Source organism: Lissotriton vulgaris, chromosome 2_1 (genome assembly GCF_964263255.1).
Source record: "Lissotriton vulgaris chromosome 2_1, aLisVul1.2, whole genome shotgun sequence".
Classification (NCBI taxonomy): domain Eukaryota; kingdom Metazoa; phylum Chordata; class Amphibia; order Caudata; family Salamandridae; genus Lissotriton; species Lissotriton vulgaris.
The window spans coordinates 755167604-755194581 of NC_141687.1; the positions used below are offsets into that span (position 1 = coordinate 755167604).

Here is a 26978-nt window from a genome sequence, read left to right on the forward strand (position 1 = left end):
CCTTTAACCCCTCCCTTTGCTAATTTAAAAGATCCATCCTGAAATACATAGGTTTTGAGTACAAGTAATGAACAATGCTTGTTTTGTCTTTAATAATCATTATATTATCTTTGCTTGTCTGAAGGTTTTAATCCCATAGTCCTCAACAGTTGCTCCAATGTGACATGGCCAACAATGTATGGGTTTAACCCGTTTAAAACCAATGAGTGCTGGGCAAATACAATTAAAAAGGTTGACAAGCTCACAGATGGTTATCAATCTTATAGAAAGTGGATTCTTTTTTGGCATAGGGGGACACCCTCCTCTAGGAAATATAGAATTATCTCATCAGTGTAAACTTCAAAAGTTACTAAATGAAGCTGAGTTAAACCACCTGGTAGCTACAGCACAGAAAAGTCAGGTTTAACCTAGACCAATGTGCAAAATATCTATACAGTTCCAAAACAGTAATAACATGAAAACACCAAACAATAAAAATCTCAAAGGAAATTAGACAAATGGAATAAATTTGAATGACAAATCTGACACCAAAATGACAATATTCAATGAAGGAAACTAGAAAATGAGTTTTTAAGTTTTAAGTCAAATAGTGCAAAAAGTACTAAGTGGCAATAATAGTCTATGACGGAGGTAGATCAGGACTAGGCACACTTTGAGGCAAACCATGAAGGTCCTAGGGTCAAAAATACCAAATGGAATGTGCTAGTCATGGATTTTATCTTCCAACTTCATCTTCCAAATAGAATTCAGAATATCTCAGTGGGACAAGATAACAAGCTGTATCCATGAAGGTCTCATTGAAATTAGATAGGTGTTGAACGAGGTCTCACTGAAACTCCTAATTTTGGTGAGACTGCTCATTATCATGTTGGTCGAATACTTTCAGTGCCTTCACCTTAGTCAAGATTTCTACCTTTGGACTTAATCTATGTAACAGGGCTTGGATTTCTCTAGTGGGACAAGGCAACAGGCTATATCCGACGAGGGCTTCCCAGGGCCAGATATATTCTTGCTAAAGGCTCGCTGAAATGGATTTGCTGCTATGTAGAGGCTCCAGGCGAAATGAACCTGGTTCTTGAGCCAGTGGGTCGCATTTCCTCCAGAATGGGATTTGGGAGTTGATCCCAATACTCTGGAGGCAACTCACAATTTTTCCAAGTCGCTAAACTTTGTAGCGGTAAGCCCATTCTTCCTCAGCTCTTCACCTAAGGCTCCCAGACTTCATGGGGGCAGTTAAGAATTCAGGGCTTGATTCTGTAAAGGCCGTGTGCATGGTCCGGTGCAGGTCCAGTTGTTACTGGGCAACTGGTCAACCAGAAAAAAGTGGTTCCTCAGTTTAAGGTGTCCCTGAAGTCACATATGCGATTAGCACATTGGTACTTGGAGTCCACGTCATGGTCCTTAATGAAAGAAGGAGGAGGTCCATTCCTTCTGAGCCCCTGTCAGGTTACAGCAAGCAGATGTCAGTCCTTTTCTGTTCTCTGCAGGTCCAGAAAGTGTTCTGAGGAAAGTGCCTTGTGGTGCCAAATTTATGGTTGACACTAGCTAGTGTGTGGGGGTGACTCCTGTCTCCTACCTAACCAATAGAGTAAAAGTTCCCAGGAGAAACCTCCGAAGTCATTTTTAACTGTGGCAATGCTGGCTCTCCCATAGAGTAACACTAGGTTACATTATAACACCCTATAATGCCTAACTTCAATTTGGGAGTTGCTGGAAAAATGTTTCAAGGACTCATTTTATTAGAAATTTTACATCCCACTTAATGGTCAAAACTGGGATTTTATATTACGATTATAAAAATGACACTTTTACAAAGTTGTCATTTTCCTGCCTGAGCCAAATGTGCCTTTCTGCCAGTGTTCACTGTCAGCCAGAGCTGCATGGCATCTTGATTAGTTGTGCAGTGGAGACCAAGGTAGAGGAGTAGAGCTTCCCTTTATAGGATGGCATTATGGGCTGTCCCCAGGGACTGAACTAGCATCACAGAATGCCTACCCTGTTACTGACAGACGTATCTCTCACCTGGGCATGCCTCCTCAATTGTCCTGCCAGTCATCCAGGCACCAATCCTAGTGGAAGACAAGCTGCCCCAGAACTGATTTTGAGTCACCACGTCGGCTGGTTACCCAGTATCACATCTGAGTCTCTGGGGGTGCACAGGGAGCACTGTCTAAGGGAAGTAAGGTTCTACCATGTCAGTTTTAGGTAGAAAGGGATACTGTGGGATGTTTACAGTACAACACACAGTGCGTGCTGCAAAAGTTGATAGTGTCACCCCTGGGAGCCTTTTCCAATTTTTAAGGATTGGTCAGGAGTTTCCCCCACCGATAGACTGGCACTTTGAATAAATGTGTCACCTTCAGTACTCTCTTGAGAACACCTCTGGGCATGTGAAAGAGAGAAGGACAACACCTGCTGTGGTGACCTGTGAGGAGAACCCTAGGGGCTGGAACTGCTCCCACTTGTACCCTCGACTGAGAAGTGACTGCAAGATTCAGTTGGCTAGCCTCCTGTTATGCTGCAGGGACATAAAAGCTGCAAGAAGCACACTTTCCTGAAGACCCCAGCTGACCAGTTCAAACTGGAACTACCCTGGACCCTGCTGGTGGCTTCTGTTGTAGAGAGTCTTGACCGTCAAGTACAGTTCCTGACATCCTGGAATCCTTCACTGGTCTCAGAGTATACTTTCCTGCCTAACCCTAAAACCAAGACTTAGAAACTTATTCAAGATATTTTGCCTGGAGAATCGACAGAAGACCAGGACACACCTACCAAGTCACTCCTAAGAAGGTGCCTTGCAATTGGGAAAAAGATTTGTGTTCCTCCTACTCTGAGAATTTTTGCAGCAATAAATTCATTTTAGCAAGACATTGCGGAGAAGGTATCAAGACTTGTTGAGCACTGTTCAGCTACAGCTAGCAGTCTTGCCCCACCTACCTTGCAGCCGAGCCCCCCAAAAAAGTGACCAAGTTCAAAGCTAGAAATTTTCCCTGGGCAAAAGAGCCCAAAGTATTAGACAGCTACAGACCTTCTAAAGGTGGGAATTCCAAATTACTACCTCTCAGAGCTTTCCCCCAAAAGTATGCAACTCTACCGGGAATTCATCCAACAGCTACCCAGCTTCATGCAACCTATCTCAGCCACAGTCTTCAGCATTGTACTGCTGAGGATTTTTGACTTCCATTTCAGAGACCAAGGGCCTCATAACAAGTTTGGTGGATGGGGTTACTCTGTCACAAAAGTGACAGATATGCCGCACGCCAAATTACAATTCCATTATATCCTATTGATCTCATAATACTGTGAACAGGATATCCATGACATTTGTGACGTAGTATCCTCCTGAGTGGGACGAACCAGGTCACTGTATCTGACCCAAAGTCTATCGAAGTCAGCATTAACTCGTGCTTAAGTACTGGTCAAGCACAACCAGATCACCGTGCTTTGTGCTTGATGCTTTTTGGCACTATTTTATCTGAAACATTAGAAATTCATAACTCCTGTTCTCCTTATTGGATTTTTGTTGTTTTGGTGGTTTTGCATTGTGTTGGATTTTTTACTTTATCGAATGTTTTGGTAATTATAAATGTTTTACATAGGTAAGCCTGCCTTCTCTGTGCCATAGCTACCAGGGGTCGAACTCATGTTTATATTACTAAAACATTTACTGGCTCTAACAAGAATAGTGATATTATTGCATGTGGTGGAGTGTACGCAGACTTTGTGCCATATTTCTTTTGCCAACATATATTGTGAAGCCTGCACTGCAGTACCTAATTAAACAGTTCTGCAGTTGTAGCTGGAGAAAAGCCCATGGGCAGCATAGTGAGCGGAGCAGGGGGAAAGGGATGTCCCCCACTTAAAGAAAATACACCAATCACCACAGGGCAAACACCATCGTGAAGAGTATGTTGATGATTGCCCTGCGGTGACATGTCCACAGATTGTGGTAGACTACCATCCACCCCAACTAATAATCCACTTTCATGCAATATTGAATGCTGATTTTTCTTTATACCTCTGGCTTTTAGGATTCTTGTCTGCCTGCCTGTGATTTCTCAAGGTTGCAGGCTTTCTTAAACAGAATACAAGTGATGGATGCCCTTCAGTGGAACTCAGTGATTCTGTTCAGCCTTTTGCATCCAATAGAATATCCTATTTTGGTTTATATCTGTATTCTTGCATTTGTATGAATACATGTAAAACTAAGCATATTTGCCTCTTGTTCTCGGTAGATATGCTCAGGCCCGGACTGGACGTAGCGGGCACCAGGCATTTCCCCGGTGGGCAGCCAGGGTTGGGGGACGGTTTTGGGCCCCTGGGGGACGATTTTGTTACGGGGCGTTTTTGCAGCATAGCTGCAATATTGGCTGCTGTAACTAAATCGTCCGAAACCGTCTGTGGCAAACAACTGGGCTGGACCACCAACCCCCAGGAGGCCGGCTGAGCACGGTTTTGGTTTGCAGTCCGGCCCTGGATATGCTTTATTTATTTTACTTGTTCTATGTATTTTTGTGAAGTAGTAGACATAATCCTAAAATAATGTAACAGCTCCGGTTTGTACAGATTAATCAATTGCCCACTTAAGTCCAGAAGGATGAATGAATTTCACTATCTGACACTCTTCCATAGTAGTGTGTAACCAGTACAGACGTTTAGCCACATTACCTCGAGAAGCTATTTTTAGGAGTTTTCTACATCTGTGGTAGTTTGCCTCATCTTTCAGATGGAATTCCAGGATGTCACACAGTAAAGGACCTAGTGCCATGAAACAGTGGTCATACTTCTGTTCATTGAAGGGGCATTGTGGGAATAGATAAAGATGGGTCTATCAGTTTAGATACATCTTGATGGTATGACTTTGGAGCCTTTAAAATCCATCTATCATTCTTTGGGGCTGTAAGTGATTCATATTGCAGTAGTCTATCACATAGGCTGAATTCAATTGGAGATTGCTCATTAAAGACTTTTCATCAATCTTTATCACGTTATTGTTGCCCATCCTTTTATTTATGGCTGGCTTCATCGCGTAACTTCTCCTAAGTATTGCCGGACATTGAGCAAACAGGTGTTCTCCATTTCCCTTTACTTTAACCCTATATTGATATATTCTCACCACTTTCATACGTTTGGTCTCTCAATTGGCAGATACTTTAACAAAATCAATCACCGTATTAAGTTGATTTGTTTAAAATTGCCAATGGTATTTGAAGAAGAACGTGACAAATGTAAGGTTTAGTGAGTAAATTTAGCGACTCAACTTCTATATTAATTTTAAGTTTGGTCGAATTTACCATTTGCGATATTTAGCTCTTTAGCATACACAATTCTCACAGTGTATACTTAAGAAGCACGATGTGCCAAACCTATTCACTACTGAAATAAGATTCCTCATTAAAACATATAAAGAAAGCACTGCTACTTGTTAGACCTGGCATCCTTGGCGTGGTTTCCCCTATCTTTTTGCCTCTACCTCCTGTATTTTTGATGCTGTGCTGGATTTAGTTTTTGCTGGTTTAGATGCTTTTGGCACTCTGCCACTGCTGATCAGTGTCAGAGTGCAAGTGCTCCCTGTGTAAATTGTTATTGTAATTGGATATACATGATTGGCATATTTGTATCACCAAGAAGTCCCTAGTAAGGTGCACTGGGTGTGTCAGGGCTGGTGATTCAACTGCTACTAGTGCGCACCCGGGACCCACGTGCGCCTGCAGCACTGATTGTGCCACTCACATGAGTAGCCTTAAATGGTGTCTCAGGTGGGCAGTCTGTTAACTGCCATGTCCTCCTGGTCAGTGTCCCCACTGACCAGGCCTAACCTTTCCCTTTCTGTGCACATTGGTCACCCCTATGGAAGGCCAAGGTACCCCCTTGGGCAGGGTGCAGTGCTTGTAAACGGTAGAGCATGTACTTGTGCAGGTGACATGCTCTGGTAGTGAATTACAGCCATTTTCGTTTTTCACTATTGTAAGGCTATCTTGCCCCATAGGCTATCATGGGGGATGCTGGCTACAGTGCTACCAGCATATCTTTCCATAGGATCAAGATAGGACATAAAAGTCTGGTATCCCTGAACTCAGAATCTAATAACACACCTTTTAGGAAAGGTTGTTTTTAAATCCTGTGTTTGAGAACAGCACGTTTTAGAAAGTAGCTGTTCTCTTGTCTGACCTTTCCGTGTGCCTTGGCCTGTTTGTGAATTGACTGTCTGGTTTGAGTGTGACAGGGGCTAGAGAGCCCCCAGGAGGCTGGCTGGGTCAGCCCAAGGCTGAATGACTGCATCTGCATCTTGAGTGGTGGGAGGGGATAGCACTGGGCTGTGTCTGCCTTCCACAATGCTGGCTCCACCTCCTGCTGGGCGGCTGACAACCCTGCCCCTCACTCTGAAAGGAAAGGAGAAGCCAGGAAAAAAAGTGTTCAAGGAACACCCAGAACTGGTTCAGACCGGGCTCAGAGCTCTCTTGCACTAAGGGAACAAAGACTTTTAGGGGTATAACCACCAGAATCCATACAAATCATCGCCTTCCTCCCCATACACACCAGATTCATCGCAACACGTCCGCTGCTGCAGCGGGCCTGTCGCTAACGCCTCCCCAGGGTCTCAGGAGCAACGCATCGCTTGTTTTCCACCACTACATCTTCTGTGTTTGGAACTTTTTATCGCTAACAAAGGTACTGTGGCTAAACGTGACACAACTGTGAACTTTCCAGGCAACTGTGGATTATTTCAACGCTAACATGAAGAACTCTTTTGCAACCATATTCTTGAACTGTGTATGTTGAATTTATGTCGTTTTGGTCTTGTGTAGTTTAGATTAAATACTTTTATTTTTCTAAACTGTTGTGGAGTCAGTTTGTGGTGTTTTCACTGTGTTACTGTGAGTTGTGGTACAAATACTTTACACATTGCCTTTGATAAGCCTTGACTGCTCGTGCCAAGCTACCAAGGGGGTGAGCAGGGGTTATCTCAGAGGGTTTCCTCCTTACCGTGACTAGAAGCAAGGGTCCCTATTTGGACAGTGGTACCTACCTCTGCCAACTAGAGACACCCAGTTCTAACATTGTTGGGCAGCGGTGGGATTGGAACTTGTATTTGTACTAGACCCACAGTGATTGGTGTCACTAGTGAGTGCAGACCACTACGCCACCGCATACTACTGTTTTTTTTTGTTGGTTCTATATTTGAGTAACACTTCAAAGCATCATGTCTGTGAGTGGGAAGCCACCCAGTGTGGAGGCAGAATTAGAGTTTTGCATTGAGGTTTGATTTTCCTACAAAGTTGAGCAGCTTAGGAAATTCTGCCATGAGTTTGAGTGCCCCATAAAGAGCGGCTTGAAGGCCCATTGGGAGGCACAAGCGGGAAATGATGCAATTACCGGGAATGGTTTTCAAACCACAGATCTGCCTGTGAGCAGAACAGACTCAAGGACTGGCAGCTACCATTCCAGTAGGGGCTTCACCCAAGAAGAGTTACAAGAAAATCAGAGAGTGAGAGAATATGACTTGGAAGTCATGAGGATGAAAATGAAGCAATTGGAAGTAGAAAGGCGGCGGAGGAGAGCAAAAATGCCCGTGCCCTGGAGGAAAAGAAATTGCTTCTGTCTCACGAGTTGAGCATGAGAGAACTGGATCTGAAAGCCAAGGAGGTGGATTCCAGTTCAAATGGTGGCAGCGCACAGCCTGTGCACGGGGGTAAAGTATATATTTCCAAGGATCTGGTGCAGAATTATAATAGGAGTGAGGATATTTATGCCTGGTTTACTTCGTATGAAATTGCATTGAGAATGAATGGTGTGCTTGAGCAGCATTGGGGAGCGGGTCTGTGGAAACATTTTGAGGCTTCTGGGAGGAGTGCTCTAGAGCCCTTAGATTTGGCAGGTGCCATGACCTACCCGAATATGGAGACCTTATGTCTCAGGTATGGACTTACTTCAGAGCAGTATAAATTGCAGTTTAGAAACTCCAAGAAGAGAGAGTCTGAGACTTGGATGGAATGTGTGAATTTGTACTCACGTGCACTGGAAGGTTGGATGAAGAGCAGTAAAGTAACTGATTTTAAATGATAAGTTGTATGTTTTTTATTAGCACAAAGCATACTGGGTGACATTAATTTCAGAGATTTTTGCACTGAAGAGAATAAAGTTGTCAACTGGGTGTGCCCTGCTGCAGCAGGGAGTGACATTTAATTCCAACTCGTCACATATTTAATGGTTTGTGACTTTCTGTGAAACAGGTTTTAAATGAATAGATGCACATGTTCAGATTACCAAATTATTAACTATTGTGTTTATTTGGCTTGTGTACCTCATAAAATGACGATGCTGGTGGGAGAAGCATCAAGAGACAAGACAGTACATTTCCTATTAAAATGGTGGACTGTGTAACAGGGTAGTGCTTCTACCCTTTAGCATCTTTCTTTGAGATAGGTATCACGTTTTATGTTTTTTCCAGGTTTGCCGCGTAGCAAAGCTGCTGAATTTTGCTTCCACCTCATGCCTTATTCTTCTACAACCCTAATTTTCCTATCTCTATCTCTCTATTGCAGGTTTATTTACTTATCAACTTTTTCCATCTGTCACATTTTACCTATCTTTATATTTTTCACTATTTCTCCTTTTTCGTCCCTTCCTCTCTCTTGCTCTGGGTCAAAGTATGTTGGTACAGTGGTCTGGGTCCCTGACCACCACCTGCAACCACCGGCACAAAGTTTAAAGAAGTGGTAAATGCAATACACCTTTTGCTAAAGCACTATTAGGATTACATCCCTCCAGTCACCATATCAGTGTAATGCTCATTATAAAAAATAAGTATTTCTGTAGATATTTGAAAATGACCGGTTGAACCAGTAAATCACCAATATTGTCTTCAAGTAATTTTCAAAAAGTACATTTTAAAAAGTTTGAAGACTGGAAGTTAAGGTGCCTTGTAACCTTAATTTAAATCTTTTGACCTTGGTTGCATCTCAAAACTATAGTTTGGGCCCAGTTCACAGAAGCCTCAGATCTAAATACGGAAATTTAAACTTACTACAACGAGAGTACATTTCTACCTATTCTTGAAAGTCATTACGAATTTCAAGCTGGTAAAATTGCTTTAGGATTGGGTTGCAACAACAGCCAGACTTCATCCCACGACCAACCCAACCTCTTTCAGCAGTCAGAGGGCAGCATTACACGCTCACACCATCCATGAGACTTCTTAAATGTCCTTATGTCCCCTATCCTCTCCCTAGCCTCCCTTGAAACAGACAATATAGTTATTACACATTCGAGGGGTTTAACTTGAAAGTCTATTGTATTGGTGGGGTGTTACTATACACTACTGGTATTTACAGGTGCAGAGTTTGCACCCAGCCAGTGCTGTGTAACTCATAAACTGGGGCCTTAGTGGCAGGACCTAATTACTACACTGGGTCGGTAAATGTTGCTTTTTTTATGTGCATGGTGAACGCTTCACTAGGGAAAAATGCTGTTTTTCGTGGAGTGTTAATCTCACACCAGTTCAGCCTACACATCGCTCATGTAAACAGATTTACACACAAATACATTTTCTCCAAAACAGTGTAGTTTTATTTGTAAGTAAACTCATTTGAAAGGGCAAATTCCTTTTTTTTTGTGAATCACTGAACTGAATGTACACTTTGAAAGGATAGGATTTGCACTCCTCACTCTGACACGTTCAGAAATACTTTACCTATTCTTTTTTTACTGTATATGTTTATTTTTGTATTGTTCAAATCACTTGAGCTTCACTGTTCATATCTCATCATAAACAACATCATTAGTTATATTATTAAGAAGAAATGGGAAAGCCAAGAAAGAAAGAGTGCAGAACCCATGTGCTGTCTTCATCCCTTCACCTGTCCATCCTTTCCTTTTTTCCTTCTGCAGTCCTGCTGTCTTCCTTTTTTTTATTCCCCCATTATTACACTTTCGGTTGTCCTGTTCTCCACCAAACTCTGTGGGGTCTTTCCCTCAACATGTCTTGCATTCACATTATACTCCCCTTCTTTCTTGGTAATGCAAACATAGGTGAGTATGAACAGGTCTCCTGAGTATAACACATACAAGTAAAAGGAAACGCAATATAGCAACTGCTGGTGTTCAAAACAAAAATATCATATTGAGGAATTCCCACAGTGCCATTTAGGTACATGACCCTCGTGAATTTTCTTTGCAGACTAATCGTTATTGAGGTAAAGTCACAGTATTTTTGTTTGATTTACTTTTTTCAATGTAAATGAATACGTTTTGATTTTCTAAGTATTTTGTGTCTTTTGGTACTTGCTTTTGCTGCATTACGATTGATATCTTATTTTGTTACCGAATCAATAGATTTTTTTTCATTCCCTCATAATGTGCCCCATAGGACATCAAGTCAGTCCCAGTCAGTGGTTTCAGAATGCAAGCACGAAAACGCCTATCAATAGTTGAAAATGATTTCCATAACAGCACTTATTGTTGAATAGCGTATTTGTTTCACATGTAAATCATCAAAAAGTGAAAATCTAACTTGGGGGAAAAAGTATTTTTCAAAACTGCATGAAGATTAGCTTAGGAGCATCTCTTCTATGGTATAGCCATAACTGGCCGTTTTCGTTAAGGTATAAAATAATGTAGCTTAGATCTTTAAAAAGCATTCGCTGATCTTGGCTGGTAACAACACACCTAAGAGTGGATTGCCAAAATGGCCTGCTTTGCTCAACTGGTTACAGAGGGGAAAGGTGAGAGAGTACCATGTAAGATAAAGAGGGCATGCATGACCCTTGGTGGCAATCTGGAACACTTTGTTGATTTTCATCGTTCTGTTTACCTATTAGTCATAATGTAACATTTAAAAGTTTTAACACAGACTTCCACATTTCTTAAATGTTCAACATTGCTTTAATATCATGCTTCATTCTGTTACGTTTCTCTTTCTTCCATGTGAAGCACTGACTTCTTGAAATTAGAGAGTGTTTCTTCTGCACTATAGGTAGCTGAGAAACAATCTAAGATGAGTACCTCAGGAGTCAAAATCTGTGCTGGGCTCCCATCAATCCCCATGACAAATCACAATTGGAGCTATGGCTAGCATCAATTCCCGTGACTCATCAGTGTATGTTGTGGTTAACTTAGATAAATGAAAATCCTTTGACCTTGGAAAATGCATGGCTGGGTTTTAAGTAAGTTCAGTATCCAACAGTGCACATCACAGTGGATGTGCCTACTGAAAACCAATGCAGGGTTACTCTAATAGGCGTAGAGCTGAAGACAATATAACCTCACCTGTATTGTTGAGTAATAAAACCACATTGATAGCACCTTTAGTTAGAAAGAAATATACAGAAGATATTGAGAAGTTGAGGAAATTCAGCAAGTAGTGACAAAGCAAATTAAACAGCAAGAATAATTAATATGTTAAATATAGTTTAATATATGGTATCCACCCAGATTCTTGGGTGTAGTTTACAATCAGAATTGTGTGATAATCATAAAATGCAGGAAGATTGCTGGAACAGGCTTGTGCTAGCAAAAATGGATGAGTGGTAGGGAGAAACAAAAATAGCATTAGAGCTAAAAGGTGGGAGTTCTTCAGTGAAATGTTAAAATACATCCTTTCGGATTCTGTTTTTAGAAGTCTGCATTAATGGGCTGCACACTACATATACCTGACCATGGAACATGTTCATTTTTATAGCACATTACACACATTGTGATTTGTCTTTCTTGACTCATCATTATATAACCAGATATAAGCCTCTCTCAAATGTCGACTGTATCATACTCACAAGTCCAAACATGACATATGTATTTATCTGACACAGTTCAATGTAAAGTGACTCTGCTCTAATGGTAAGGATATTTCTCAGCAAAAGGGTACACTTTACAAAGTTTTATTTTATACCTTGACTATGGGGTGGAATCCTGTGAAAAGAGTCTGGAGCAGATGCTCCTGAGAAAACTTTATTTTCTAAAGTATATTTCAAGGTGTGTGCCCCTTTCATCTTCCAGTTTATTTACATTTCAAAATATTGACATTTTATTTTTAGTGTTCACCGCCCTATTTCGGTCCTAAGTTTACTAATTAAAGGGCAAATTTGTAAAGTAGATTCACTATTTGATACACAAATCTGAGGAGTAACCAAGTACAAACGTAGAGGGAATGAGATAGTAAGTAATGAAATTAGGTAACATTGGCTTGGTTCAGTGTAATTTTTGCACTGCCATTTCCACCAACTAACAAGTACAAAAATTAAGTGAGTAGTGACTTACTGTTGCAAGAACACAATTTTCAAAATTATAACTCTGTAAAAATATAGTTTTCTACTGGTTGACAGCTGATAAGTTTGGTGCAAAATTCGACTCCATGGAGGCAAAGCTAACGTATAATCTTGCCCCAGTTGTACAAATCTTCAACATAGTAATAGCAAAAGGCACACATCAGGTGTGCATTATTTTTTACGTTTAGAAGAAGTTTATTAGGACAAAAGAATTACAACAATGTGCAGAATATAAAAAACAATGAAGGCAGTAGGCTCATATACAATGTATCAAGTGGGTTTAGAAAATAAACAGAATATGAACATAACAAATAAGAAATGCAAATACAGTCAAAAATAATTATAACATAAGCTATATTGTACAAATCAAGTGTGCATTATAAGAAGGTATTGGTGAGCATTGTTTATGAACTGTCAGTAGTGTCAGTAAAACAGCAGCAAGTTTTCATGAATTTTGTTTTTTGAATGCAAAGGTTAGGTAACGCATTTTTAAATAAAAGAGGCATGTTTGTGCACATAGATACATTTGTAGTTCTAAGGCACACACATGGCTTGAGTGTAACTGAATGCTGTACATCATAAAGAGGCAGAAATTAAGAGAGAAAGAAAACAGATGAATCAAGATTGTGTGTTTTCCACATTTTGAAGATTTATTATCAATAATGCAATACCTAGAAATGGCTTTGGCTTAGCACCTTATTCATGGTTTGATAGCGTTCTTGTCTATCTTCCTTTCTAGTTCTTTATTCAACGGTTTCCCTCCCTATTCTTATGTTTGTTCTGCCCAGTAGCATTTCAGGCTCACTGTTTTAATCGGTGGCATGTATCCTTCAACTGCTGACATAAGACCTTGAATTGCAGTGCATTTGAAAGACTCTTTTATTTCTCTCTGTTTCTCTCTGCACCCCACTCCCTACTTCCTTTTTTTATCAGGCTCTTCCCTCTCCACTACCATGCCTCTATATTTATTAATACACTCTCCCCGGTGCTTTCAGCACTGCTCTCTAAGCTATCAGTGGGCAGTCATTTAAAAATGTTTTTCATCATTAAAAACTAGGCTGCCCGCATGTGCACACACTTGCCAGTGGGACATCCATTTCTATATATTTAAAGAAATCCCTTTCAAAGATGGCAGGCAAGAGTTCGTGGGCATTCATGGAGACCATTGCTGACTGACTTTTCTTAAAGCATAAGAAAACAAATTCAAATGTGGGTTCAGTGGACACATGTGGATTTGCAGCTGCCATCTAGAAGAAAGAAATCACTGGGAAAGTCAATAGGTTTCACAGGCAAGACCGTCTTTGCCAAAGCTTTTTTTCTTTCTGCAGAGCATTACATGTGCCTAAAGAAATATTTCCAGATAAAACTCTGAAAAAGTTTGTGGATTCCTTACGTGCATGGACAAATATAGAAGCATATTTCTGACAGTGAAAAACAGAGCAAATAAACTTGATATTTTTTTTTGTCTATTTTCTCCAACGGGAAATATTTCCCCCTGAAGGAAACCCTATTCCCACATCCTCACCAATTCGGAGGTGTTGCCTGCTACTTACTACCATAGAAATTGATTTATTCATACCACCATCATGGAAAGAGATTGGAATCATCCTTTGAATATGGGCATACGTTTTTTGTGTTTGGTCATAAAGTTCTATGACAATAGCTCTCAAAAAACTCCAAATCTCCACCTACAGTAGATGTTTTATTCACACAGAAGCTTATGTGTGACAAACTGCCTCATGCACAAAATCCTTTATGGTCACAAACAATACAATCCATATAATCATGGGGTTTGAAACCACAATAGGGCTTTTAACAATGTGCAAAAGTCCTTTTAAGACTCAGAAAAGATCTTCCAACTCTTTAAAGGGCTTTTGTGGTTATTTCGGAATCGAGGGGTGTAAAATAGGTGTCCCTCTCCTATTTATGAACTGAAATGAATGTATTGATGCATAGTCATTGCAATGGTGGTAGCCAACCACTGATAAGTTATAGGACCCCAAATTGTTACTTTGCAAAGGACACGCTGTCTATGTGGGTAATCTTCCGATCGGGAATCATGTCTGCGGCCTTGATCAGTTTATGTTGTGGTTAACTTAGATAAATGAAAATCCTTTGACCTTGGAAAATGCATGGCTGGGTTTTAAGTAAGTTCAGTATCCAACAGTGCACATCACAATGGATGTGCCTACCGAAAACCAATGCAGGGTTACTCTAATAGGCGTAGAGCTGAAGACAATATAAGTGATGTCATCAGTGATGTCATTTGATATGTCATCAGTGATGTCATCAGTGATGTCACTGACCATGTCATGAATGATGTAATATGTGACATAATCAGCAGTGGATTGCGGGTGCGCGAAATATAGTTAGTACAACTAACTATATAGGAGCAATTTCAATGGTTTTTTAAATGCTAATTCCTAACTATATAAGGCCTGAAACCTATGGTTTTTTAAGTGAATTTGCAAGGTTTTTAAAATGCTAATTCCTAACTATATAAGGCTTGAAACCTATGTTTTTTTAAGTGAATATATATATACATATATATACATACATATGCATATATATATATATATATATATATATATTTACTTCCACACTGGTTCCGTTTGCCGTTACTGCAGCGCTCAGATCGGGTGCGGCGCCCTGCAGCTGAACCACGCTGCTAACAATTCCCACACAATTCCTCCAGCTGGAGAAACAAACGGGTCGCACTCCACAGGTCGTTTTTGCAATTTTTCTTTTATTTTCTTACATTCTCTTAGATTGCGGCAAAGGGCAGATGTCCTTGCCGCAATCTAAGAGAATGTAAGAAAATAAAAGAAAAATTGCAAAAACGACCTGTGGAGTGCGACCCGTTTGTTTCTCCAGCTGGAGGAATTGTGTGGATATATATGTATATATATATATATATATATATATATATATATATATATATATATATATATATATATATATATATATATATATATATATATATATATATATATATATGTTGCCTTTGAAGGCCTTCAACCCTGTATTTGCATTCAAACATGTGGGGTAGCAAACTGTGAACTTCCTATTTAATATTCATTAGACAGGTCATTTTGTTACTCCTTACCGGTAGATAATTTGTGAACTATTGGCATAACTGCCGCTTTGCACATTGAACACCCATTTCAAACCAGTCACATGTGAAAATCCTTGTTTGCGACTGGGTCTTCCTATATCAGGGATCAGGGACCGTATTATACATAATGCAATGTAATACAGCGCACCCTTCTTGTTAGGGCAGAGAAAGGTGCTCTTGGCGCTGTCTTCTATAATACGGCCCCAGGCCCTTCATCCTTTCAAAAATGTGAAACTGAACCTGCTCATGCACATGCACAAATAGTTTTGTGAGTGAGGCAATGGACGCTATGAAGAGTTTTGGCATTTCACACTTCTCAACATACAGCGTGTAAGAAATTGGGGTGTTGGTTGACTGGGATTCAAGCCATTGTCAAGAGGCACAAAATAATCCTTGTCAGGGTGAGGCACAAGCCAACCCTAAATTAACCTGTGCTCAACCCTCTGGTAGCTTGACACAGAGCAGTCAGGCTTAACTTAGAGGCAAAGTGTACAGTATGTGCGTAACACCTCAAAGAGTAATAGAGAGAACACAATGTCACAAAAACGGCCTCACACCAAGTTAGAAAATAACATTTTCATTAATAAATAAAACAATAACAAAATGACAAAAATCCACTCACTAGTACTGGACATAGGCAATTGGAAAGATTTTAGTGAAAATAGCACCAAAAAGCACAAAAAGCCAACTGCAGATATCTAGTCACACCTCACTGGGACAAAGTCATAAGTTCAGGACAACTGTGATGGACAGAGCCCCCTTAAATCCTGATTTAAGGAGTGTTGCAAGGGTCTGTATCAAAGATGCCCCACACAGCCGAAGCAATGCATTGGTTCCGAGCTGGAGCAAGGCTGCAGTGTGAAGACCTGTGTCATCATTGAGGATTTTGTTAATGTGGACTTGCGGTGCAAAGGGCGGCATCGAGGATGCACCACACATTACAGGCGATGTGTTGTTCCAAGGAGCTGTGAGATTGCGATTCAGAGTACAGCGTCATCATCAAGGCTGCGTAGACAAGGGATACGAGGGCCTGTACCGTGGAAACATCACACTGCGGTGATTATGACAGACTGTCATACGATGCAGATCTTTGGGACTGGTCCAATTCAAGCAGCAGCTTCAATGCATCATTTCTGCTCGGGTATGCACTGAGAAGTAGAGGAGATGCATTGGCCCGCTTTATCCGCAAAGGGTGGAAGATCACCTTAAGCCCACTTCCAAGGGTCCAGGACTGGGGTGGCACCACTTGGCAGGGTAGACTCACAGATGTCCAGGTGCAAGCTGTTGGAAGTTGTTGGAAGCCTGTTGTGTCCCTAGGGCTTCAGATTTGGAGAACTGCCAACTAGCCCTTGGAGTCATTCTGGGGTCTGGGTTCAAGAGATGCAAGTCCATTCCTTCTCACCCAAGCAAGAAGGCAGCAGGCAGCTGGTCAGCACAGCAGGGCAGCAGTTCCTTCGGAGCAGCAGTCCAGCAGAGCAGCAGTCCTTTCAGCAGCACAGCAGGCCTTCTTCCTGGAAAAGTATCCATAGGTCCAGAAGTGTATTGATGTGGTGGTGTCTGAAGTTCAGTATATTTACCCAGTTGTGCTTTGAAGTGGAGAGACACTTCTAGAGTCAGGCCTTTGAAGTACACACATGCCCTGCCTTCCTGGCCCTGGCACTAGACTAAATACAGATGGTATGCAGCCCTTTGTGTGGAGACAGCTTATTCAAGTATAAGTAGGGCTGGGCCCAGCTCCTCCCTCCCACCCTGAGAGTGATGGTACATCAAGGCACAACTAAGCTCTCCATTGTGTGTGGCTGTCTAGGAGGAATATACAATGCCCATCTGTCAAATATACCCGGTTATGTGGCCCAGAGGCAGGCTGCAAGCACCAAATGGCTATGGCAGGACAATGGTGCCTTTCTAAAAGCAGCATTTTCAAAATTGTAATTTAAAATCTAACTTCACCGTAAAGTTAGTTTTTTTTCATAACAATTCCAAAAATAGCAAACATGATATTAATACCTGCTCTCATACAAAAGTTATATCTTATTAAACATAATAAGGTATCTCAATACTATTCTATGGGAGAAGTAGGCCTTGCAGTTGTAAAAAACAGATGTAGGAGTTTTTCACTACCAAGACATGTAAAACTTAAAAGTGCATGTCTTACTTTTTAAATACATTGCACCCTGCTCTCTCTGGGCTGCCCTTGGCCTCCCTATGGGTGACATATGCATTAAAAAGGAAAGCTTAGGCCTGAAAAAGGTGTATTTTTCCAGGTTGAAAGGAGAGTTTAAAAATACACACAGGCTGCAATGGCAGGCCAGAGACATGTTTAAAGTGCTACAGGAGTGGGTGGCACAATCAGTGCTGCAGGCCCATTCGTAGCATTTTATTTACAAGCCCTAGGCACAGGTTGTGCCACTTTACTAGTAAATTACAAGTAAACTAAAGATGTCATTTGTGTTCAAGCCAAATCTATCATGTTTTCAGGAAGGAGCACAGGCACTTTAGCACTGATTAGAAGTGGTCAAATGTGCAGAGTCCCAAAGCCTGCAAACAGGAGTGTTGAAAGCAAACCACGCTAAGGATGCCAGGTCTAGCACAGCCCTACATTAACACTGTGGCATTGTTATTACTATAATGGGTATCTTAGTTTATTAATGCAGACAATTTCCATTTATATTTTTAGGAACCAAAACATTTTGTGTGGAGAGTGTTCCAGAGCACAGCTGGTTTACAATTATTAGAATCATATTGAGTAGTGTGATGCTAAACATTTGTAGGGCAAGGAAAGTGACAAAGTGTGGTACATTTATCCTTGTATTTACTTACATGAAGTTCCTAAAGTAATCCTGAGCCATCAGCAAATATTTCTTTCAAAAAGCCTTCCTTCAAAAAGCCTTGGCACAATAAGTAAGTGCTTCTTTTGTGCACCTGTTCAAACGTGTGCAGGGATGCCAAGCATAGTATTGTCATCACACATCTTTCCACATCCCTATATAAGCAGGATCTTAATATCTGTATTCTCACTAGAACTTTCAACATAATACTGTACAGCTATTGCATGTTTTGATAAATGCCCCATTTTTCAGGCCATGATTATTGTTGGTCCTGAAAGCAAACACACTAGCAGGTAAACCTTTGCACCAGAGCAGAAAAAGGGTCATATCATTCTGATCTATTTTGATACACATTCAATGAGAAATAGAGCAAGCATATTAGAAATATGCACCACAACAATGGTAAAAGAATGTTACATTATTTGAGCTGCTTAGAACAAACATATTTCAGGCCACCACTTTCAATGGGAACGTTGGGATTAAGTTTATGGTAATACTAATTTGCTCTACTTGTGTCCTCCAAAGTTCAGACTAGAGTTTGGGCATTTGGAGCTCAAGCCTCCCAGTTTTGGAATTCCATTTCTCTTCATGTACAGAGCAGCCATCTTGAATTCAGGAGATCACTGAACAAGCTGCTGATCCCGAGTTAGCTTCTGCTTTAATTTCCAAAATTCCAGTTGCCAATAGGCAACATGAAACCTCTCAATGTACTTGTGCTTCATATAATAAAAGTTAATATATAAGGAGACAGTTGTGTGAACAAATGCATATCGTAATGGACTCATCTTGGGCAGCAGCGAACAACATTTCTATAAAATTTTACTTTCTTAATGTAGAAAAGGAGGGGAGGTTTCTACATTGGTTCATGATGGGCTAATTTGTGTAAGATATACAGAATGTGCATGAAGTCGACATTACATGGAATTAGTGCAAATAGGACTTATTTACAAAGTGAGCGGCTATCACGAAACCTAACATGGATTGACACTGGACACCCTAGATGTCAATGGATGTCTTGTGAGGAGGTAGGTAGTGGCGTACCGTAACTTGAGGGGGCCGTCTGCAAAGTATATAGAGGGGCCACCCTCCAGAGTGAGTCAGGAGGTCTCAGGTCAGAGTACTGTGCTGAGGGTGCCTCCTAGTGCTCGGGCCCTCTGTCTCCCGCACCGTGGGTGATGCAAGGGCCTATGTTATGCCACTGGAGGAAGGAGTTGATCAGATATTGTCATGATTAATGGAAGGTGAAAAGTAGCTTTTATTTATACATGAAATTATGGAGTGCCTGGCACCTTCTTGGCCCCATGAACACACTTAGCTCATAATACCATTCTAGATCTTAATGGCGAGCTGCCCGACAGTGCTTAATTTGTGTCGCTGGTGCCAGGTGGTGGGCATTTGCACTCATTTTTGAGGACCTGGTCTTATATTTTACTATTAGGTTTTGATACAGAGTAAGAAAGAGAAAAACCGAAAAAGGACAGAGAAAGAGAAAGATAGGACAATGGTGAGAAAAGGAGAAGGGGGACATGAAAACAAACCTACAAGAGTAAAATATAGAGACTGAAAGTGTAGGTTGGTGGAAGAAAGAGGCATGAGTAGGAATCAAGACTAGGCAGTTGTAACATTTGGAAACACCTAGGGCCTCATTTATGAAAAGTGACGCATCGCTGCGTGAAAACAGCGATGCGTCACTTTTCACTGCGCACTCCTTGCGACACCAATGATGCGTCATATTTAATGTATGACGCATCATGTCGCAAGGACTTACAGATACGTCAGTATTTCTGACGCATCTGTAAGCGCAAAAGTGACGCATTGCTGGAGTGTGTTACAAAAGTGACGCATCTCCAGCAATGCGTCCTTTCACATGGGGAAAGCCCCATGTGAAAGGGCTTGCGTCAGTCTTGCGCCTGCTGTGAGGCAGGCGCAAGATTTTGACGCAACAGCATCCTAAAAGTGACGCAGTAAAATCTCATAGATTTCACTGCGTCACTATTACGAGGCTTTTTGCGGGGGAACGCCCCCTCTGCATACATTATACCTGACGCAGGTATAATGTGGCGCAGGGGTTTAAAAAGTGACACATCTACCTAGATGCGTCACTTTTTAAATATGGCGCAACAAGGCGCATGTTTTACGCCGCAGATGCGTCACAAAAAGTGACGCATCCGCAGCGCAAAACTGACGCAAGGCCTCATAAATGAGGCCCCTGGCTTTTGACAGCTTTAGTGGTAGGCTACTAAGAAAACGTTATGGCATGTGCACTTTTTTCCACAAGTTAAGCACTGCACCAACCCGAAATCCAAAATACAATTGCCAGTAAGTGGCTAAGCAGCTGACCAGATAAAACTTGAAATGTTACAGCCCGCTTGCAAGAGGAAACTCGAGGTGCCCTCCCTCTCTGTGTCGCGGTCTAGTTAAGTAGGATGTGTAACATTCAGTGCTCTCAGCCGGCGCCATCATTAGACGGCAGAGCGCGTCCGGTGTCACCTTTGATGTGTTTCTTGCAAAGAGATTAAAACGCGCATTTACAGTTCAATAAAGCATGACGTTTAGTTTAATTAACTAAAGACATCTGAGACAACTGAGCGATTGTAACCCATATCATGAAGAGATATCATTGTGAAACCATAGCCCAAGTATTAATAGGATCTAAATTGGTTTTCTACATTGATTTTTTTTTCCAAGAGAATTATGGAACAGTCTACAGACACTTTACAAATTGCCCAGGTTCTTTAAACAGCGTGGGTTCGTTTTATATATAGCCCAAGCGCTTTAGATCCAGGACTGTGGCGATCTTAGACTTTTACATTTCTGTTATCAGGTGCAAACACGAGGCGCTGTAAATCAAACACCACGTTGTGTAGTGCCCGAATGAGAATGGATTACACTTACAGGCACCAAAGTGTAGTGGGAAAGGGTGGTGGTAGCACCAGTTAAAACGATGTAGATCTAGGTTTTCTTACATGCTTAGATGTGTATGGCACACATTTTGCACTCAGAGGCTCAGGGAAATAAAGTGGTTGAGGCAAAATCACACTAATTTTTGTCAGTGCAAAACCAAGGCCTCCAAACAGTCTTTATAAATGCTCAGTATACAATACTACAGTAAAATGACGTTTTTTCGTAAGAAAGGGGTATGCAATTTTCACACGGTATGTCATTCTATATTACTATGTTGGCTGTAATCATTCCAAAACACATTACATATACAATTAAAACGCAAAAAACAAATAGCAGTTTCCAATGATAAGTAAGACACTAGCTAATGTGTGTCAACTAGTATCACTTTTACGTTTCCTGCCCTTTAATGCTTTTGAAATATTTAGCTTTTTTCAAAGATATTGGATCATAAAGTTTTGTATAAGTCCAATAACCTTTTTATGCACTCATCTTTTTTGTATGCATAGGCCTTTTAATGTCAGTTTTCAGTTTACAAAGTTACATCATATAACCCAAAATATATATTCTCTAATTCATTTATGAAGATTTTTTCCTCATAGTTAGAGAGCATAGAATTCAGATAAAAATACCCTAATAACGATTCCTACAGAGGAAGCAGTAATATAATGTAGAACAATGTCAAACTCTTCTTTACATGTCTCTGTTCTTAACCTCACAAATTTTAAATTGTGATTTGGAAAAAATGTGCTTCCTTTTGTTAACACATTATTTTGTAAAAATTAACAATTAACCCAATGCAGAAACAAACCTGCAGTAAACAATATTTTTCAATGGCCTTTTGCTTATATGTTTGAAGCTTGGAAACTGAATGGCGAGATGGCTAAGGCGGCGCTGGCAAACGAAGACTGCCCCCACATAGACCAGGCACTATCGCCTGACGAGGCCCTGTCCTATACCCACTCTAGCATTCGGAAGAGAGATGGACCATGCTTCCTCCTATCACCCAGGGAGTACCCATGTCCACCTGAAGGAGGAATAAGAAAGGGTATGTAGTCTAGGTCATATAACCACACGGTTAGTGATCTTTTGCCATGTTTAGAGTATACAAGCTTCTCAAAATACTATCTTAAGTTTGGATTGTTGTATATCAGTATCTATGTATCTAAATCACTATGTAGATGTGTACAAAATGTGTTTTTAATGTATTTCTATCGAAACAGTTAAATGAAAATCAAAGACTCTTAGAATTTTCATCAGTTGAATGAAGCTGCTTGCCAATTTACTTGCAGGCCTTTCTGGTGAGATTCAGCGAAGTGTTTTTAAGAATGCCTCAAATATTTAAGGCGCAAGATTTGTCTTGGAATTATTACCACCAAGCTGTAGAGTTCAATATTTAAATTTTGGTAACAATATTGTGATTGATTATTTAAGGGTTCTTTAAGGTCCAGACCACTGTACAGACTATATTAGATTTGTCTTTGTCTAATCTACTTCTTAAAATGTCTTTCTTATGTTGAGCTCAATGCACTTAACAGGGATTCAAATAGGTATGGTAATCTAAGTTTCCCATACAAACGCCAATGTTTGGGGCTCATTTTTAATTCATCAATCTCATATTTCCATTCTAGAGTCATTTGACTGCTGACTGTTAAAAATCTGCCACACATTCACATTTTTATAGCTTTGAATATGCTGACAAATTGAAATGGATTTGTGTTTTCCTTCAGTCACTTTTTCCAGCCTATTAAAGCTCAGATAGATAAAGTGCTGTAGACATATATTAAATATTGAGACTCTTGTAAATATGAATATATATTACCACAGTAAACAATAGCAACGTTCATAGACTTTGCTAGCCATTTTTCATCAAATGAAAAACATACTCCAACCTCAGTAAATACGCTCTACATTGCAGATAATGTGCAATATAAACAAAGTCTTAACAGGTATGTTCAAATATAGAAGCAATGCATAAAACTGCCATGTTTAGAGTGTTGATTTGGCAGTTTTAATGGGCAACAATCTCTACCTAGCCAAATACTAATTTTAGCCTATGTATCTATAATGTTGGCCCACAACATCTAGTATACATTGTGTTTCAGCTATGGTATATTTTCTGCTGCAAGTCGTTGGAATTTTCTGTATTGGATCAATACAGAATATGATTATTTAGCCAAAGTGGGCTTTTGGTTGCCTGGAATGCTATGTGGTTCCTCGAAAAGGTGCATCTTTTGGTAGGAAGGATGTACCTTTCGTACTCTGCACTGCTCAAGAAGACATGAGCAATGCGGTGACAAAGAAGAATCACTTTGGCTAAATTTAAATAAGTCAGCATATGGTAGGCTCATAAGGACCACGTTTCCAAGCCTCATGAATGTTCATTGAACCCGACTTCATTGCGTGCGACTATACGTCATCTTGCTCTGCTGTGCTTGTGTGCATGTATCGGAATGAACAAATATCTGCATGCTTCAGTGTTTTAAGTTATGTTGCTGTGAACAAAGAATATTATCACTATGGCAACAGGAGACATTCTAACCCATCACGATAAGCCATGCTCAGTATACCCCATTACCATGCTAAGGAATGGACTAGCAAATCAGTTAACTTAAAAAATATTTGCACATCATTACCTATCAATTCACAACGCGACCAAAGCCACACGTTGATGAAGATAATTGTTATAATGTTTCATTATACAACTCACTTCCACCCTCACCCAATTTACAAAACTTAATTGGGCTTAATTGGGCTGCCTCCTTGGGAACTGACAAATGAGCACACAAAAAACAAAGGGTTTTCATTATGTATATTTTTTTCTACTAGGTTTTACTAGCGTCAAATTTAGATTTCCAGGTGCTATGAAAAGAACTACCTGTCTATGAGTAGCTTATGTCTCTCAGGGAAAAAAAATGTATGGCAAAGAGTTCAAAAAAGCAGATGGACTAGCCGAGCCAACACTTGCTCCATGGAGTACTCAATCACTCTTTAATTGTGTTTGCGCATGATTTTACCCTTTAGATTTTTTTTTGCATTCCGTTATTAATTTCTAAAAGACGTATGGAACTAATGCGCCAAGTCTGACGATTTCAACCGTCATACTATGCATGGCCTGTGTTTCTATATTTGCTGTTTGATAATCTTACTCATAGCATGTTGGTGCATGGAACAGTTGTTGGAGACTATGTTGACCAGTTGACCATGTTCATATGTCCTTGATGTTGTTCACACAGTGCTTTACTTTACATTTTAACTTTTAAAGGAAGGTTGTCAAATGTCATGGAGCCTTACCAACATAGATGCATAAATGGAACTGTGGTAGGACTGTCTAAAGGTTCGGCATGCTACAGCTTTTGTTCAAGACATTAATGGTCTCTCATCCAACTCACTGCGTAGCATGATTCAGGAGCAAAAATGAACTACTAAGATCTATGCAGTTGTCTAATGCAAATCCAGGAGGCCGGCTCCTTGCTGGAGGTCAAAACTAAACACTATTGGAATAAGTTTTATATAGATTCAACATACCTGTACCTTATGTGGCTATCCTGACAATGTGGCATGTTTCCAGCCCACCTGGACTTACGTTAGACAACCCTGCTTTATACCCGGCTGGTCTCTTCTATGTTACATTGATTCCAGAGGTCAAAGTCATATCCCACTGCAGTGTCTTGTGTTTGATGATTATTTTGAGTTTTAACAAAAATACAGGAAAAATTAAGCAAATTAGTAGGGGGGGCATCACCTAGTGCTCATAAGTCATACCCTGTTTGCTACTTATGATCTGGACGAAGGCGGAAGCGGTTCATTGCTTAACAGTAACTCTTGTCCGAGTCCTAATTCTAGCATTATCCTCAGGGATCCACTGGTTCACATGAAATGGATCAGCTCCCTATTGTATAAACCATAAAACTTGTCAATATTTGATTAATCCCTTTTCTCAGGATATTGTGAGCCATAAGAGCCCTGCAGGAGTTTGAGCAAACACGCAAGGCGGGATTAATATGTGCATGGTATTGGATAAATTGAAAGCAATACTATATACAATATAAACTGATCACGAGTATGACTGGCTGCTTTAATGACATATACTTAAAGACAAATATGCCTGCATCTGCATGCCCCTTCCTTGACTTTTTTAAAAAACTAATCGGAACTTGTTGAAAGAGCATGGAAGAAGCTCAAGTATTCATTGTATTCTTTACATACAGATCTTTGCAAAGAAAGCCCTGTCATTGCTAAGTATATGCAAACAGAGGCAGTCAGAGTGACTTAACAAGTTGGAATGCCGATGGAAAATGGAGGCCAACACGCATCTTTCTGGAATTGTGCAGGCATTGAAGACCTCTTCGTCTGGACACGCTCTTTCCAAGCAGGTTTATCGGACAACGTCACATGATCAAGGAGTTGTACTGGAGACGGAGGCTTTCTCTACGGCCAAAGTCTTACAAACTGTAGAAGACATGTTGGTTGTGTTGCATGAATTGCATGAAGTAAACAAACAAAACAAAAACTGAAAACATAAAATTTTTTAAGAAGAAAAAAGGGTTATATATTTTCTTTCATAGTCTTTTACATGTATATACATTCTTGTAGCCAACTTCAAGCATTATGCATCTGTACATTAATTTGCCATGGATTGCTACTTTTCGTGTGAAAGCTGCAAGATATTGGTTTAAAAAAGTGCGATCAGGCATTCATCGGTCATATTGACTAGGCCTTCATATGTGCTTACTTAGGTGGAATTCAAAATAACATTGAAACAAATGCAATTGTGTACATTTTGAGGACTAGGTTTCCCTTGTCTGTTTCCATTGGCATGCTTGTGACACATGGAACCCTTCCTTGTACCTTATGGTTGTAAATGTTCTAGATCAAATTACTGGCTCTGGTTCTATTGTACTTTATTGATGTACATATCGGATGTGAAGATCATAACAGATAGTTCATATAAAAAAAGCAGTATGACTTTTCAAAAAGTATTATTTTGAAGCTGGAACGTATTGTACAAATTTAGGATAAAACTTGAATATAACCATATCTTGCAGATTAAGACACAAGATAAACTTGTACGCAATTTAGTACTTTAAGTAAAACTGCATGCACAATGTTATGAAAAAAAACAAATCTAGCATGAAATAAATTTTATATCATGGATTGAATGCTTGCTGCATATTGTATGACATATTTATTTTCTGACATAGTCAGATTTCACAAAATGGTGGCTCACACATGCTAAATGCATGCCATGCATTGTGGCGCAACAGAAAACTAGAAGAATGACATCCATTTGGATGAAGTTTCCAGAGAGCTTGTTTAATGCATGGCAGATGGAAAAAAGCGAGTATTTGATAAATAGCAACATTGTGAACAAAATAACCAATCATTTGATATATAGCCACATTGTGAAACAAATTACTGTCTAGAGCCTGAACAGTCCTGAAAAACAAATTAAAGGAGGGAAAAAACTATTCAGGTATAGTATTCTTTAAATATCAATAATAAATGTGTGCACACATTTCATAAATAAAAACATTTTAAATATAAATGCATTTGCAGTGTTTCTGATAATTGTATGTTTTCACGTTTTTTCTGATATTGATAAGGGGAAGAGACCTTATGATCTAGAAATGCCTGACATTACCTAAATGTTTTTACATTTGTCCAAATGGTACGGCTGTCCTTAAAAGCTCACCTCCTCTCCGATCAAAGAATTATAGCTAATACAGTGTACCCCTTTTGTGAGACCACAAGTCCAACCACTTCCCTTATACTTGCCTTGAGCATTAGTCCTCTCCAGACAGCAGTTGTGATAATTGTGTCCCCCATTAGTGAGGACTATCAGGTTGATACTGTCTAGGTGACACTTTT

General features: G+C 40.2%; 1 protein-coding gene across 2 annotated transcripts in view; it reads left to right on the plus strand.

Moving 5' to 3' along the window:
* The window catches only part of KCNC1 (potassium voltage-gated channel subfamily C member 1), a 332323-nt gene extending 305682 nt beyond the window's left edge, over window positions 1-26641 (plus strand). The window contains exons 3-5 of one of the 2 annotated variants that reach the window (XR_015308415.1): window positions 21967-22657; window positions 24373-24428; window positions 25319-25337. Coding sequence is in view for 1 of the 2 variants with exons in the window: in XM_086956057.1 (XP_086812183.1) it covers window positions 21967-22155; window positions 25319-25383 (254 nt within the window). In the remaining variant the exon portion in view is untranslated. Of the gene's footprint in view, window positions 1-21966; window positions 22658-24372; window positions 24429-25318 lie in introns of both variants that reach the window. The other variant, XM_086956057.1, reaches the window with a different exon arrangement.
* The last annotated feature ends 337 nt before the right edge of the window (window positions 26642-26978 follow it).